We start from the raw sequence: 16182 nt of genomic DNA on the forward strand, positions 1-16182 counted from the left end.
GTGGAGTGTTAAAATAGCAAGCGACAGGGAGGTTTAGGTCTTTCTTGCGGACAGACCGCAGGTGTTCTGCAAAGTGGTCGCCCAGTTTACATTTGGTCTCTCCAATGTAGAGGAGACCGCATTGGGAGCAACGAATGCAGTAGACTAAGTTAGGGGAAATGCAAGTGAAATGCTGCTTCACTTGAAAGGAGTGTTTGGGCCCTTGGACGGCGAGGAGGGAGGACGTGAAGGGGCAGGTGTTGCATCTTCTGTGTGGGCATAGGGAGGTGCCATAGGTGGGGGTTGAGGAGTAGGGGGTGATGGAGGAGTGGACCAGGGTGTCCCGGAGGGAACGATCCCTACGGAATGCCGCCGGGGGGGTGAAGGGAAGATGTGTTTGCACAACACCTTCAACACCTCTTTGTTCCTTTATCTGTGACATATTTTGATTATCTGCTCCTATCACTGCTTGCTTGTCCCTACAACCACCGCACCCCCCGCCCAACTTCTCTCCCCCCACCTTAAACCAGCTTATATTTCACCCCTCTCCTATTTTTACTTAGTTCTGTTGAAGGGTCATGAGGACTCGAAACGTCAACTCTTTTCTTCTCCGCCGATGCTGCCAGACCTGCTGAGTTTTTCCAGGTAATTCTGTTTTTGTTTTGGATTTCCAGCATCCGCAGTAGTTTTTTGTTTTTATCTCTGTATTTAGTCTGTGGGTGTGTCTTAATTGGATTAAAGCCAGCTAGTCTGGGTTCTTTGATGTGTACTAGTTTTGAGATGTAAGAGAGTTAGTGTATTTGCATTTTTTGAATAGAGCATTCAAGAAGTGGGGTGAAAACTGACACCTATCCAGCAGAGATCAAGCAATATGTTTATATTGCTAATAAAATTGGTAGCATGAAAGGGGTTTTATTGTTAGCAGGGTTTAGTTCAGAGGTTGGTGATACAATGAGAATTTACATTCAATGAGCCATGCTAGGTATAACTTCAGCAGTGGAGAAGAAAAAAGTTGACGTTTCGAGTCCTCATGACCCTTCGGCAGAACTGAAGTATAGTTAGGAGAGAGGTGAAATATAAGCTGGTCTAAGGTGGGGGGTGGGGGGAGAGAGAAGTTGAGGGTGGGGTGGTTGTGGGGACAAGCAAGCAGTGATAGGAGCAGATAATCAAAAGATGTCACAGACAAAAGGATCAAAGAGGTGTTGAAGGTGGTGATATTATCTAAGAAAATGTGCTAATTAAGAATGGATGGCAGGACACTCAAGGTACAGCTCTAGTGGGGATGAGGTGGAAAGACTGACAAGGTATTAGTTGTATAGTTAAAAATAATGGAAATAGGTGGGAAAAGAAGAATCTATATAAATTATTGAAAAAAAAAGGGAGGGGGAAGAAACGGGGTGGGGATGGGGGAAGGGTGAGTTTAAGATCTAAAGTTGTTGAATTCAATATTCAGCCCAGAAGGCTGTAAAGTGCCTAGTCGGAAGATGAGGTGCTGTTCCTCCAGTTTGCGTTGGGCTTCACTGGAACAATGCAGCAAGCCAAGGACAGACATGTGGGCAAGAGAACAGGGTGGAGTGTTAAAATGGCAAGCGACAGGGAGGTTTGGGTCTTTCTTGCGGACAGACCGCAGGTGTTCCGCAAAGCGGTCGCCCAGTTTGCGTTTGGTCTCTCCAATGTAGAGGAGACCGCATTGGGAGCAACGAATGCAGTAGACTAAGTTAGGGGAAATGCAAGTGAAATGCTGCTTCACTTGAAAGGAGTGTTTGGGCCCTTGGACGGTGAGGAGAGAGGAAGTGAAGGGGCAGGTGTTGCATCTTCTGCGTGGGCATGGGGAGGTGCCATAAGTGGGGGTTGAGGAGTAGGGGGTGATGGAGGAGTGGACCAGGGTGTCCCGGAGGGAATGATCCCTACGGAATGCCACCGGGGGGGGTGAAGGGAAGATGTGTTTGGTGGTGGCATCATGCTGGAGTTGGCGGAAATGGCGGAGGATGATCCTTTGAATGCGGAGGCTGGTGGGGTGATAAGTGAGGACAAGGGGGACCCTATCATGTTTCTGGGAGGGAGGAGAAGGCGTGAGGGCGGATGCGCGGGAGATGGGCCGTACATGGTTGAGGGCCCTGTCAACGACCGTGTGTGGAAAACCTCGGTTAAGGAAGAAGGAGGACATGTCAGAGGAGCTGTTTTTGAAGGTAGCGTCATCAGAACAGATGCGACAGAGGCGAAGGAACTGAGAGAATGGGATGGAGTCCTTACAGGAAGCGGGGTGTGAGGAGCTGTAGTCGAGGTAGCTGTGGGAGTCGGTAGGCTTGTAATGGATATTGGTGGACAGTCTATCATCAGAAATTGAGACAGAGACGTCAAGGAAGGGAAGAGAAGTGTCAGAGATGGACCATGTGAAAATGATGGAGGGGTGGAGATTGGAAGCAAAATTAATACATTTTTCCAGGTCCCGACGAGAGCATGAAGCAGCACCGAGGTAATCATCGATGTACCGGAGAAAAAGAGTTGTGGGAGGGGGCTGGAGTAGGACTGGAACAAGGAATGTTCCACATACCCCATAAAGAGACAGGCATAGCTGGGGCCCATGCGGGTACCCATAGCCACACCTTTTATTTGGAAGAAGTGAGAGGAGTTAAAGGAGAAATTGTTCAGTGTGAGAACAAGTTCAGCCAGACGGAGGAGAGTAGTGGTGGATGGGGATTGTTCGGGCCTCTGTTCAAGGAAGAAGCTAAGGGACCTCAGACCATCCTGGTGGGGGATGGAGGTGTAGAGGGATTGGACATCCATGGTGAAGAGGAAGTGGTTGGGGCCAGGGAACTGGAAATTGTTGATGTGACGTAAGGTGTCAGAGGAATCACGGATGTAGGTGGGAAGGGACTGGACAAGGGGAGAGAGAAGGGAGTCAAGATAACGAGAAATGTGTTCCGTGGGGCAGGAACAGGCTGACACGGTCTCCTCTACTTTGGAGAGACCAAACGCAAACTGGGCGATTTCTTTGCAGAACACCTGCGGTCTGTCCGCAAGAAAGACCCAAACCTCCCTGTCGCTTGCCATTTTAACACTCCACCCTGCTCTCTTGCCCACATGTCTGTCCTTGGCTTGCTGCATTGTTCCAGTGAAGCCCAACGTAAACTGGAGGAACAGCACCTCATCTTCCGACTAGGCACTTTACAGCCTTCCGGGCTGAATATTGAATTCAACAACTTTAGATCTTAAACTCCCCCTCCACCCATCCCCACCCCGTTTCTTCCCCCTCCCTTTTTTTTTCAATAATTTATATAGATTTTTCTTTTCCCACCTATTTCCATTATTTTTAAATCTACAACTAATACCTCGTCAGTCTTTCCACCTCATCCCCACTAGAGCTGTACCTTGAGTGTCCTGCCATCCATTCTTAATTAGCACATTTTCTTAGATAATATCACCACCTTCAACACCGCTTTGCTCCTTTTGTTTGTGACATCTTTTGATTATCTGCTCCTATCACTGCTTGCTTGTCCCTACAACCACCCTCCCCCGCCCCCCAACTTCTTTCCCCCCACCCCCCACCTTAAACCAGCTTATATTTCACCCCTCCCCTAACTATACTCAGTTCTGTTGAAGGGTCATGTGGACTCGAAACGTCGACTCTTTTCTTCTCCACCGATGCTGCCAGACCTGCTGAGTTTTTCCAGGTAATTCTGTTTTTGTTTTGGATTTCCAGCATCCGTAGTAGTTTTTTGTTTTTACTCCTGATCCTTGGTGCTTTTGGCAAAAGAGACTTTTATACACAAATGAACACTTGCTTCATGACCCAAGGCAAATCTGGTCAAGATGGTGGACAAATGTTTGAACCCATTAAGTGAATTTGTCAAAGCTCTTCAGACAAAGCACTAGTCAAACTACCAGTATGTAAAAGCAAAATACCACAGATGCTAGAAATCTGAAACAAAAACAAAAGTAGCTGGAAAAATTCAGCAGGCCTGAACAGTTCTGAAGAGTCATGCGGACTCGAAACGTTGTCTGTGTTCCTCTCCGCAGATGCTGTCAGGCCTGCTGAGTTTTTCCAGCTATTTTTGTTTTGGTACCAGTATGTAATGCAGTGTTGGATTAAAATTCGCCATGAGCCAGACATTAGCAGAACAATAAATGCTGGAAATGCAGAATGTTATGCATCCTGGAGAGCTGTATGTTGGACATTTGAGAGTTAAGAGTTAAAAGTCAAATGTCTTTGCATCTTGGAGCAACAGGCTTTTCAAGATGAACAAGGTGGTTGCGAAATGGCATGAGGAACGCACGACTTCTCTTCTGCTTTCAGTGTCTGAGTGTTATATTAAAAAAATGCTTGGGCAAAGAAAGAAGCAACAGTAATGAGTTTAGCCATGGGTGAATAAAGTGTAACCTTAGTGGTTAGGGTGATAAGTAGGCAGAGGGATCCATTGACTATAATATACAAAGCTAACTGTTAATAAAGCTCATTCTTTAAAGAACCAGTTGAAAGAAATTTGAAGTAATCAACTACAACTGTTTACATGACTGTTTTCAAAGGATTCAGGAACATATGCAATGGGGTCCTATCCAGGACATACACCTTTGGTGTAAAGGAAAACCTGGCATATAAAAGGAGCAAAGTATCTAATGTCCTTTAGGGAAGGAAATCTGTTGTCTTTACCTGGTCTGGTCTACACACGACTCCAGCCCCACAGCAAATGTGTTGACTCTTAACTGCCCTCTGAACAAGGGCAATTAGGGATGGGTAATAAATGTTGGCCTAGCCAGCAACACCCATATCCCATGGACAAATAAAAAAAATTCTGAGGGCTCAAAGGCAGAAAGCCACTCAGTATAGTTAGATTGATCACCTATGCTGTAGATGATTGAAATCTGCTTCATATACACCACCACGTGTCTCAAGCTTAGTGTGTTGTGAACCACAGACAGAAGGAAGTTTACTTAACTGTTCAATGTTAACACACAGCAGGCCAACCAGAATCCAGAGATTTATATGATAACATCCTGGGTGTGCATTTCCCTTCTCCTCTAAGTAGTAAAATGGTTACTCCAAGATATGAACCCTTTGACATTGCACACCTTCAGCTTCTTGTGTTTTATTCTGGATTGGGAACAAGTTTTCTTTTTGCCTCCTTCAACTGTGTTGCCATGTTAAATGAGCGTCCTTATCGAAATATCATCCAGTAGCTTTCAGAACCAAAAACAAATTTCCTCTACATTTAAACCAACTAACAAGCAATCAAACATTGGTTAATGGCACTGCGGAAATCAACAAGAATGTGAATAGGCCAGCCAGCAGCTGGCTTGCTCTGCTCAACGACTTCCTGTGGAGAGGTTGGTTATAGATTGCTACAGAGTCCAAGTTATGCAAAAGTCCAGGGAGGAAAACATTTTCCTAAACGGTTTGGCTCATAGAAAATTATAACCACATGGGTTACAAGCCACAGTTCTCTAAAGCATTACAGCTGAATGTTGTAATATTTCTTAGAAGGCATTCTGAAGTTAAGCTGCACATTTGATAGCAATCGTGCATGTGTGGCGCGACAAATTTTATTCATATTAATGCACAATCAGCAAACATAATTCTTTGGGCATGCTGTTGACAGTTCAAAACTAACTTAAAGCTACAGGCATATCTCCCACAATACAGATCACTGTCAGAGGATGGACTTAAGGACATGAACATTAAACCACAGTGCAGTGTAAGTCTGAAGTGCATACATATATCTCTTTAAGGCTAAATGGCGCAGTGCCTGTAAAGGTTTCCATCCTGATGACATTCTTAGCAAAGGTATAGGTCAACTGGAGGCCAGACTGGCTCAGAATTTTTTAATCTGGCTCCTAAAAAAACTATATCTTTACTTTCTACCTCCCCTACTGACCCCTTAAATGAAACAAAAAAAAAAATTGCTAAGTGTCTGCAGCCACTCAAATATCTCAGCAACCAGTGCACTCCAAACCACAATGCAAAGACAAACTCGCATTAATAAAGCAAGTATCAGAAGGCTCTCAAACCAGTTTCAAGCCTGTATTTCAGGTGAAACTGGAAGGAGTCCTGTAGGAGAGGTGGGCTCTCCAATTCCTAATGCACACAGCCCTTTCCTGTTCATGGGGGTTGGGGAAATGCAGTTCTCTGTATAACAGGTGTGATTTTAAGAAAAAAAAATGAATTAAAATATTGAGCTCAAATTCGCATACAGAGAAGTGTATTATGCCCATCACATATGTGATATTCTAGGTGTTGTTTTCTCTGTCGAGAAATAATTAAATTCAAATTGAAGTTGCATGTCAAGTTTCAAATCATCCTCAGGGTAATTTGGCACATTATTTAAGTTTGCAGCACTCTGCTCCAAATGGAGCGAGTTTGACAGACATTTCCCCTCCTACAGTCATTATGGCACAGGAGGTGACCATTCAGCCCATCAGGTTCATGCTGGCTCTCCACAATCCAGTCAGTCCCATTCCCCTACTCCATCCCCATAGCCCTGCAAGTCTATTTCTCTTAGGTGCCCATCCAACTTTCTTTTGAACTTACTGATAGTCTCTATTTCCACTCTCTACAGGAGAAATGTGGACACACCTTCAGCAACAGTATTAAATGCAGCTTAGAGGAAGTAAAAATCAACCATGGCTCCAAAAGCCTCCTGAAAACCAAGCTCTGACCACAAGTTTGGCCATTAACCTTCTGTTTCTGACTCTGTTCGCCAGTCACTTCCTTGGGGTGCCTGGTTATGCCACACGTCATTGTTAATGACAGGTTTATATAATTCATTAAACAGATAGTGATTGTTAGATTATAATTGAATTTAGTGGGATTTAAAATTTGACTTTTAATTTAGTCACTTTCCACACAAATTCATGAAGCATTTAAGATAAGTCCAAATCAACTGGGAGTGAGAATTGTAATATTCTAACATTTAAGTTAGAAAAATAAGGGAGGGAGGGAGAAAGGGGGACAGACTTCATTATTGCAGGAATCTAGAACATAATTATAAAATCTATCTTTAATGCTGAAGCAGGGCTTCTTTACAACTGAGCAAGAAAGTTCATGCATTTGTTCACAATTATCCACTTTGATAGAAACAGTCTGGGCTGGTAGAAGTTTCCGGTAATGTCAAAGCACAAACAGAATGTTTAATGACCAAGACTTTCCCCATGCTGCCTGGTCTTCCTGTACATCACAGGAAGGAGCAAGAGGAAGCCAGGTGCGATATCTTTACTTTCTACCTTCCCTACTGCCCCCTCAAAAATGAAACAAAAAAAAAAATTGCCAAGTGCCTGCAACCACTCAAATATCTCAGCAACCACTGTATTCCAAGCCACAATGCAAAGACAAACTTGTATTAATACAGTACTTATCAGAAGGTTCACAAAACAGTTTACAGATGAACAAAAACAAAAATACCTGGAAAAACTCAGCAGGTCTGGCAGTATCTGCGGAGAGGAACACAGTTAACGTTTCGAGTCCGAATGACCCTTCAACAGAACTAAGTATAAATAGAAGAGAGATGAAATATAAGCTAGTTCAAGGGGGATGGGACAAGTAGAGCTGGATAGAGGGCCAGTGATAGGTCACAGACAAAAGGACAAAGAGGTGTTGAAGGTGGTGATATTATCTGGGGAATGTGTTAATTAAGGGTAGAAAGCAGGACAAGCAAGGTACAGATAGTGCTAGTGGGGGTGGGGTGAAGGAATCGAAAAATCTGTACCTTGCTTGTCCTGCTTTATACCCTTAATTAACACATTCCTTAGATAATATCACCACCTTCAACACCTCTTTGTCCTTTTGTCTGTGACATCTTTTGGTTATCTCCAGCTATCACTGGCCCTCTATGCAGCTCTACTTGTCCCACCCCCCCTTAAACCAGCTTATATTTCACCTCTCTTCTATTTTTACTTAGTTCTGTTGAAAGGTCATTCAGACTCAAAACGTTAACTGTGTTCCTCTCCGCAGATGCTGCCGGACCTGCTGAGTTTTTCCAGGTATTTTGGTTTTTGTTTTGGATTTCCAGCATCCGCAGTTTTTTGCTTTTATATTAATGTACAGATGAAACTGGAAGCCAGAGCCCTGTCTGCCCCGTCAGAGATCACAGAGTTAAAAGATGACTAGGCACCATTTTGATGTGCAGGGGAGCTTCTTACTGGTGCCCTGGCTAACATCTGTCTCTCAAATCAACATTACAAAAAAAAATTATTTGGTCATTAAGACATTGCTGTTTGTGGGAGATTGCGGTGTGCAAACTGGATGTCATGTTTCCTCCTTTACAACAATGATTACACTTCAAAAGTACATCACTGTCTGTAAAGATGCTTAGTAAGAAATAGTAGGTTAAATCAGTGGGAGTGGCAACCCCATCCCTCATGCAGAACATTGGGGCTGAATGTGGAGCATCTGAGGGCAGGGTCAGTTACTTCAGTAGACCAGGAATCACAGCCAGCAGCAGATATAGAAACTGAGGTAAGAGACCCATTAATATTTTCAAAGATACAAAATATTAAAATAACCAAAGAAATCTTCAGAACAAATGAAACTGAAAGCTTTTTTTAAAAAAAAAAGGAAACTTCACATCTCCTTAACAAAACCAACCTTGGTGCTCCCTTGACTGGTAATGGCTTGCCCGTGTGTTGGTGTTCCAGTTGGTCCATTACATCGCCAAGATTTTGGTTCAGCTGTGGAGGGACAAAATAAAACAGTGATCAGGATGGAGAGCATCATGGCTAGGGGGACATAAGATAGTCACAAATACAGCTACCAGAGAAAGAGTTACTAGAATGTGGAACACTACTACATGAATTAGTTGAGGCAAACAACACATATGCATTCAATGGAAAGCTAGATAAGCACGAGAGGGAAAGAAAAGGTTACATGGCGGGAGATAAAGTAGAGTGGGAAAACACATACATAGAACCATGGGACTGAATGCCCATTTCTATTGCACAAGTTTACATTGGAACTTAAAAGCTAGCCCTCTAGGGGAGGTGGCGAGAGAAAAAGAGAACATGCAAGCCAGAGAGCCAGTGAGTAAGAACAGAAGAACAGCAACGCCAAGAGGAGACTGCTGGCTTGTGTACTATACCTCCCTATAGTAGCAATCTTAACAGTTGAGAATCAGCAATGTGGGTTAGGCTCAGGAAAGAGCAAAGAGGTGAATTTTCCTCACACTTATCAGACAAAATCATTGAAAAATTGCCAGCCACATTCAGGATGACAGATTTTGCCAAGTCTATGCAGCTGTATTTTCTTTCATGGGATGTGGCAAGGCCAGCATTTGCTGCCCAACCTCAATTGTCCTTGAACGGAGTGGCTTGCTAGGCCATTTCAGAGGGCAGTTAAGAGTCAACCACACTGCTGAGTCCACAGTCACACGAAGGCCAGACCAGGTAAAGGTGGCAGGTTTCCTTCCCTAAAGGACATTAGTGAACCAGATGGGGTTCTACCAAAAAAAACGATGATTGCTGTCATGGTGACCATTGCTGAGATTAGCTTATGTTCCTGATTTTATTAATTGAATTTAAATTCCACCAGCTACCAGCGGGATTTGAACCCATATTCCAGAGTATTATCCTCCTGGGCCTCTGGATTACTCGTCCAGTGACATTACCACTACACCACATCCCCTCAAGGTGTTCTTATTTAGCTGCAATTGTGTAGCTTAATTTAAAATTGTTAAATCAAATGAGGCAAGAAATCCAATCACGCTGGGATTATTCACTATTGTATATCCATCCCTTTCAGGTAAACACAACCAGACCTTGGTCTTGTATCCCTGTAGTAGCAATGGCAAAGAAATGGCCTTCAAATATGCATTTCAAAAATCTATTTAAAATAATGGCCAATTGAAAATTCAACCTACATCTCTGGCCTCCAATTTTAACTTGAAGTTGCCATGGTCATTGCCCAATTTAATTTTGTTCTTAAACTCCAGAAAAGACATTCTATCAGAAATCATAGAATAATATGGGACAAGAGGCAACCATCGCACATGTCGGTTCTGTGAAAGAGCAACCCAACTAGCCCCACTCTTCTGCCATTTCCCTACAAATGTCATCTCATTCTAAATTGCATTAAAGAGGGGGAGGTGGTGGCGTAGTGGTTTGTCACTAGATTAGTAATCCAGGGCATGCTCTGAGGACCTGGGTTCGAATCCCACCATGGCAAATGGTAGAATTTGAATTCAATAAAAATCTGGAATTAAAAGTCTCTGATTGTCAATTGTTGTGCAAACCCATCTGGTTCACTAATGTCCTTTAAGGAAGGAAATCTGCTCTCCTTACCTGGTCTGGCCTACATAAGAGTCAACCACATTGGGTCTAGAGTCTCAACTGCCTTAACAAGGGCAATGGGATGAGCAAAAAAAAAAACACTGGACTAGCCAGGAACGCCCACATCCCAAAAACAAATAAACTAAAAATTCTAAGAAGCTCAAACTGTCCCCCAAATCTACCCTTCCTCCAATATCAGACAGCATTTTAAAACCAAAGTAGTGGACAGTGGATCCCAGGCTTTGTTTATTCTTCATTTTGCCGATGTCCTGAGGTCTTGGCAACTTTGTTGAACATGAAAATATAAAAAAAAATTTGCTTAAACAGTGGAGGCAAAAAACACAACTCAGGACATCAGCAGAATGCTTCAGATTGGGAAGTGTCAATCATAGTTGGTTTACATTTAAAGGGCTACATAAAATCTGTAAATGTAAAGAATTGTCCCAGTGCACTCCACAGGAATATTATGAACAAAATATGACAGTGAGCGACTTGAGCTATAGGTCAGATAGTCAGAAAGGTAGGTTTTAGAGGAGCATCCCAACAGAGGAAGGCGAGTTAAAAGGCAGAGGTGGTTTAGGGAGGTAAATTGCAGAGCCTGGGGGCCGAGGCAACCAAAGACACGGTCACCGGGCGGTGGGCGGGGGGGGAGGGGCAGAAATTATAATTGGGAATGCAGAAGGAGCCAGAATTAGATGATTGCAGATATCTCAGGATTGTGGGGCTGAAGGAGATTAGAGAGATAGGGAAGGGCAAGCACATGGAGGGGTTTGAAAGCAAGGATGAAAATTTTCAAATCATGACATTGATTGACATGGGGTCAATGTAGGTCAGCGAGCAAAGGGGTGATAGGGAAATGGAACTTGGCGTAAGTTAAGACAAGCAGAGTTTGAGATGACCTCAATCTATGCTTTCAAAATGCTAGCATCTAAAACATCAAGCCAAGTAATTACCTCATACCTTGCTCATTTCTTTATGAAATGTTTCCTCCAGACCAGCTATACTTTGGAATGTGTTCACATAAAAACCAACACGACTGTAAAACAAAAATTAAAACAGGATTCATCAAAAAGAGCAAGTTGATACATGGTCTTGCACTGAACTAAAAACTGGAACACGGCAAAGTTAGATTAATACTACAAATTAAGTGTTTGGACCCAAGGATAGATCAGAGGGATTTCTAATTGGTGAAGGGTTAGAAGTAGTGGTGGTCCAAATACATAGATCCTCAAAATATGTTATGGATGGGTACAAACAAAACAAAATGGCTAATGCAATGCTCGCTTTTATATTTAGAGGAACAGAATACAAGGGGGTAGAAGTCATGCTTCAGCCAAACAGCCCTTGTTAGACCACTCTTGGAGTGCAATGAGCAGTTCTGGGCACCACACCTTAGGGGAAGGATATAATGACCTTTGAGGAAGCATCACATACATTTGCTGGAATAACACTTGTAATGTAACTCTCAAGTCCAAGGAGAGATCCCACAAACGAGGGTTGTGTTTCCTGGAATTTAGAAGGTTAAGTGGTGATCTGATGCAAGTTTGAAGTATTAGTAGCAACTGATATGGCAAGTTAGGAGAAACTTATGTTGCTAGAAACAGGGGACAGAGTCTAAAGGTTAGAGCGAGACCTTTCAGGAGTGAAGTTAGGAAGCACTTCTATATGTGAAGGATGGAGGAGCTGGAATTCTCTTCCACAACCTGCAAATAGTGCTCAGTTGGTTGTTAGAGGTTAATCATCTCAGTCCCAGGACATCACTGCAAGAGTTCCTCAGGGCATTGTCCTAGGCCCAACCATCAGTTGCTTCAATGACCTCTCCATCATAAGGTCAGAAGGGGGAATGTGAATGGTGCAATCATTAGCAAACAACTCCTGAGATACTGAAGCAGCCCATGCCCATCAGTGCCAGGCAGTGACTATCTTCAACAAGAGAGAATCTAACCATCGCCCTTGACATTCAATGGCATTATCATTACAGAATACTAACAATCTGGGGGTTACCATTGACCAGAACTGTAACTGAACCAGCCACATAAATACTATGGCTATAAGAGAAGGTCAGGTGAGTTACTTGCTGTCTCAGCCTCTAACTCCCTAAAGCCATCTGTGCCATCTACAAGATAATTCAGGAATGTCATGGAATACTTGCCACTTGCCTGGATGAGTGCAGCTTCAACATCACAAGAACCTCAACACCATCCAGGGCAAAGCAATCCACTTGATTGGCATCCCCATCCACCATTATTAGCATTCACTCCCTGCACCACTAACACATAGTGACAGTGTGTGCCACATACAACATGCACTGCAGCAACTCATCTTTGACAGCACCTTTCAAACCCACGACCACTACTACCTAGAAGGACAAGGGCAGCAGATGCATGGGAACACCACCTGCAAGATCCCCTCCAAGCCACACATCATCCTGGCTTGGAACTACATCGTCATTCCTTCACAGTCACTAGGTTAAACTCCCAGAACTCCCCAACAGTGCTGTGGGTATACCTAGACCACAGACTGCAGCAGTTCAAGGCAGCAGCTCACCACCACCTTCAAGGGCAATTAGGGATGGGCTAAATACTGGCCTAGCCAGTGACACCCAGGTCCCATGAACGAACAAATTTTAAAAAAATTAATTTTAAATCTGCGATAAGTAGATGTGTTAACTATAGGTTTTAAGGATACGGACCAAAGGAAATATATGGAGTTAGGTCACAGGTCATCCAGGATCTCATTAAATGGCAGCCTTGAGGTGTAGCCTACTCCTGTGCCTACGCTTTAAGATACAGAAAATTAACTAAATCTCTCTCAATAAATGCCATAATAGAAACAGCAGGGTATGCAAGACCATCTCAGTGGAATATTCCCATACCTTGAAGAAAATATGTCACAATGATGTGACATGTGCATGAGAGGGGAAGAATTTTGGAAAAGGTGGATTACATAAAAAGATTGTCTCTAGAAATTGCAGTTTATATTGGCTTTAACTCTTCAAATTTCAAGACCACTGTGGAAAAATTTTGCATCAACCAAAGATGCCAGTGAAGGACACAATGAACTCTATTATTTGTCTTTTATCAGTAAAAGTTAATATGGCCAAAAATTAAGAGATATCTGTTAAAGGTTATTAAGGGTATGGACCAAAGGAACTATATGGAGCTAGGTCACAACTTCATACTATAGAACTTGTAATTTTGAATGCTTGTGCGTGTTGCAAATGTCAGGAAGTGGGTTTACCTTGTTTAAATCTTTATATCTTTACCTGGGTGGATTTTAGCTCAATAAAACTACTAAACCCTTTGTGCTTAACTCAAGAACGCCTGTCAGACTGGTTTCTTTGCAATCAGCAGGTAAATGGGTAAGCACAGACATTGAGTTAATGTCTGCATCCTTTTGAATTCACAGAGGCCCTGTTACGGTCAGGTCTAGAGGGATAGAACAGGGGAGTCATTTCACTCCTCATGCGGTTGTAATAAACACATGGGGAGGCAGTGGCATATTGGACTAGTATTCCAGCGACCCAGGATCAAATCCCACCATTGCAACATTTACAACAATTGTTGTAAAAATCCATCTGGTTCACTAATGTCCTTTAGGGAAGGAAATCTGCTGTTTGGCCTACATGTGACTCCAGACCCACAGCAATGTGGTTGACTCAAATGCCCTCTGAACAAGAGCAATTAGGGATGGGCAATAAATGCTGGCCCAGCACAACACCGACATCCCATGAACGAATGTAAAAAAAACAGGAGTAGGCCATGCAGTCTCAAGCCTCTACTGCCCTTCAAGATCAACTCTGCTTTTCCCATGCCCCTACTCCTATAGTGCCCAAAAATTCAACATACTTGACCACTGAAAATTTCAAAGATTCACAACAATGAATGAAGAAATTTCTCCATCTGTCTTAATTAGTTGACCTTGAGACTATGACCCCTAGTTCTAGGCTTTACTTCAGATTTCTAGCGTTTGTGCTCTATCCCATCTTTTCTGTGAACCTAGGTTACACTAGGGTAAATGTAGGCCACAAATGCATATTTGCCACCTTTCTTCTGAAAAAAGAATTTCTTGGGACAAGGGACAGGAGGAAATTAAACATTACACTTTTGTGGGGGGCGGGGCGGGTGGAGTGCAGGTGGTGGAGAAGGGAGGTAGAAAAGAATAAGTAAACATCAACCATTAGAATAGCCCAATTTGGGCAATGCCAAGTTTTAACAGTTTGTGTGAGAAGCATTTAAAAAGAAAATTGTCCCACATATTCCTTCCTCAATTTTCACATCCTGAGTCGCTCTTGTACCAATACTGCAATGGGGGTTGGAGTGGGGCGGAGGGATGGTGCTTTACTCGTGTGTGGAAAAGTGCTAGGTTTTGATTGTCTCTCAAATAGGAAAATACCATGGTCAGGTTAAAAGCAAGAATTCAACAAAATGCTACAAGTGAACACAGGCTCCCTGCTGACCTGCTTTACAAAAGCAACACTTGAGCAAGCACAAAATGTGCAACCAGACGAATAATCCAGGAAACACATCCAGACGCTTGAACCTTGTCAGTTTTTGGGTGACAGATGTTACACATTAGATCTCACTTATCTCAGCAATTCTTAGCCCCACCTGTGTCCAATTTGGAGATGAGCAATATGATTAATGTCGACAGTGTGGACTCAGACTACAGCACCTCCTCCCACTCTCCCTGCACTGTCAGAGAACTATCCACAATAGAGTAATGGGAACACATTTCACCAGAACTTGAGAATGTTTTGAAGATCTTTGCAATAATATTTTAAAAAATAATCAGTCCTCAGCTAATACCATTTCAAGATATTGCAGCAGAGAGCAGAGAAACAAGGAGCATGTTCTGCCATTCAGAGTTCATGGCTGATCAGAATCTCAACTCCATTCACTTGCTTTGACTCCATATCCTTTTAAATCCTTGTCTAGTAAAAATTTATTGACCACCTTTCACTGCCCCTGGGTGATTTGCTATAGATCTTGAACAGAACAGACATACTGGTGTGTACAGCTTAGCAACTGAATACTTAAATCAGTTGAGCTACTGTTGGGAGGTTTTGGGGGGGCGCCATTGGGATAGAAAGGGAGTATTTGAGGCATTTTCCAAAACCACTGGCAGGAGGGTCAGTAACCAAAGGACACTGATTTAAGCTAATTAGCAAAAGCACCAGAGGCAAGAGGAGATTTTTTTTTTTATTATACAGTTATGACGATCTGCAATGTACTGCCTGAAAGAATGATGGGTGCAGAGTTGACAGTAATTGGTGAAAAATTGCAATTCAATGGAGACTAATTGAATAGCTGTGTTAAAGAACCAGCACTGGCACAATGGGCCAAATGACCTCCTGCTGTGCTGTACGTTTTTTTTTAACCTCACGTAGAGTTAAAGAAAGAGAAAGACTGTACTAGGCAACTTTTAAGTGAAAGGGTTCGAACACTGACTATAGATTGTTTCAGAAGTAAAATCGAAAAGCAGAATACTGCAGATGCTGGATATCTGAAGTAAAAACAGAAAATGCTGGAAACATTCTGTGCACAAGCAGCATCTGTGGCAAAAAACAGTTATGTTTCAGGCTGAAGAGCATTCATCAGAACTGGGAAAAACCTATTACATTTCTAGCTTTTAACAAGTGAAAGCTAGAGTCTTGGAAATTTCGAGAACATAATAGGGAAGGTCTTTGACAGGGTGGAAAACAGAGATTAAATTATAAAAAAAAGTTAATGGTGCAGGGCCAAAGGGAGCCGTAACGGGATAAGTAAAGGAACAAAAAGATGTCTCTAGAGGAGGTGTGAGTGGCAGAATGATTAACAGTTTGCCTGAAAGCAAAAACAAGACAATATGCAAGTAAAGCCGAAACCTGCAGAGAGAAAGCTACTAAAGTGGCAGTAGAGATTAGGATCTGAAATTGTTGAACTCAATGTAGAGTCCAGAAGGTTTCAA

The 16182-nt window shown here is 42.9% G+C and overlaps 1 protein-coding gene across 12 annotated transcripts in view; it reads right to left on the bottom strand.

Moving 5' to 3' along the window:
- LOC144686843 (myc box-dependent-interacting protein 1-like) overlaps window positions 1–16182 on the bottom strand; it is a 162697-nt gene that overhangs the window by 47319 nt on the left and 99196 nt on the right. For all 12 annotated transcript variants that reach the window (XM_078552623.1, XM_078552620.1, XM_078552621.1 and 9 more), the window contains 2 exons: window positions 11194–11269; window positions 8558–8640 (listed from right to left, as the gene is read on the bottom strand). In XM_078552623.1, coding sequence (XP_078408749.1) covers window positions 8558–8640; window positions 11194–11269 — 159 coding nt within the window. The remainder of the gene's footprint in view (window positions 1–8557; window positions 8641–11193; window positions 11270–16182) is intronic.

This window comes from Cetorhinus maximus, chromosome 11 (assembly GCF_964194155.1).
Source record: "Cetorhinus maximus chromosome 11, sCetMax3.hap1.1, whole genome shotgun sequence".
Lineage (NCBI taxonomy): Eukaryota > Metazoa > Chordata > Chondrichthyes > Lamniformes > Cetorhinidae > Cetorhinus > Cetorhinus maximus.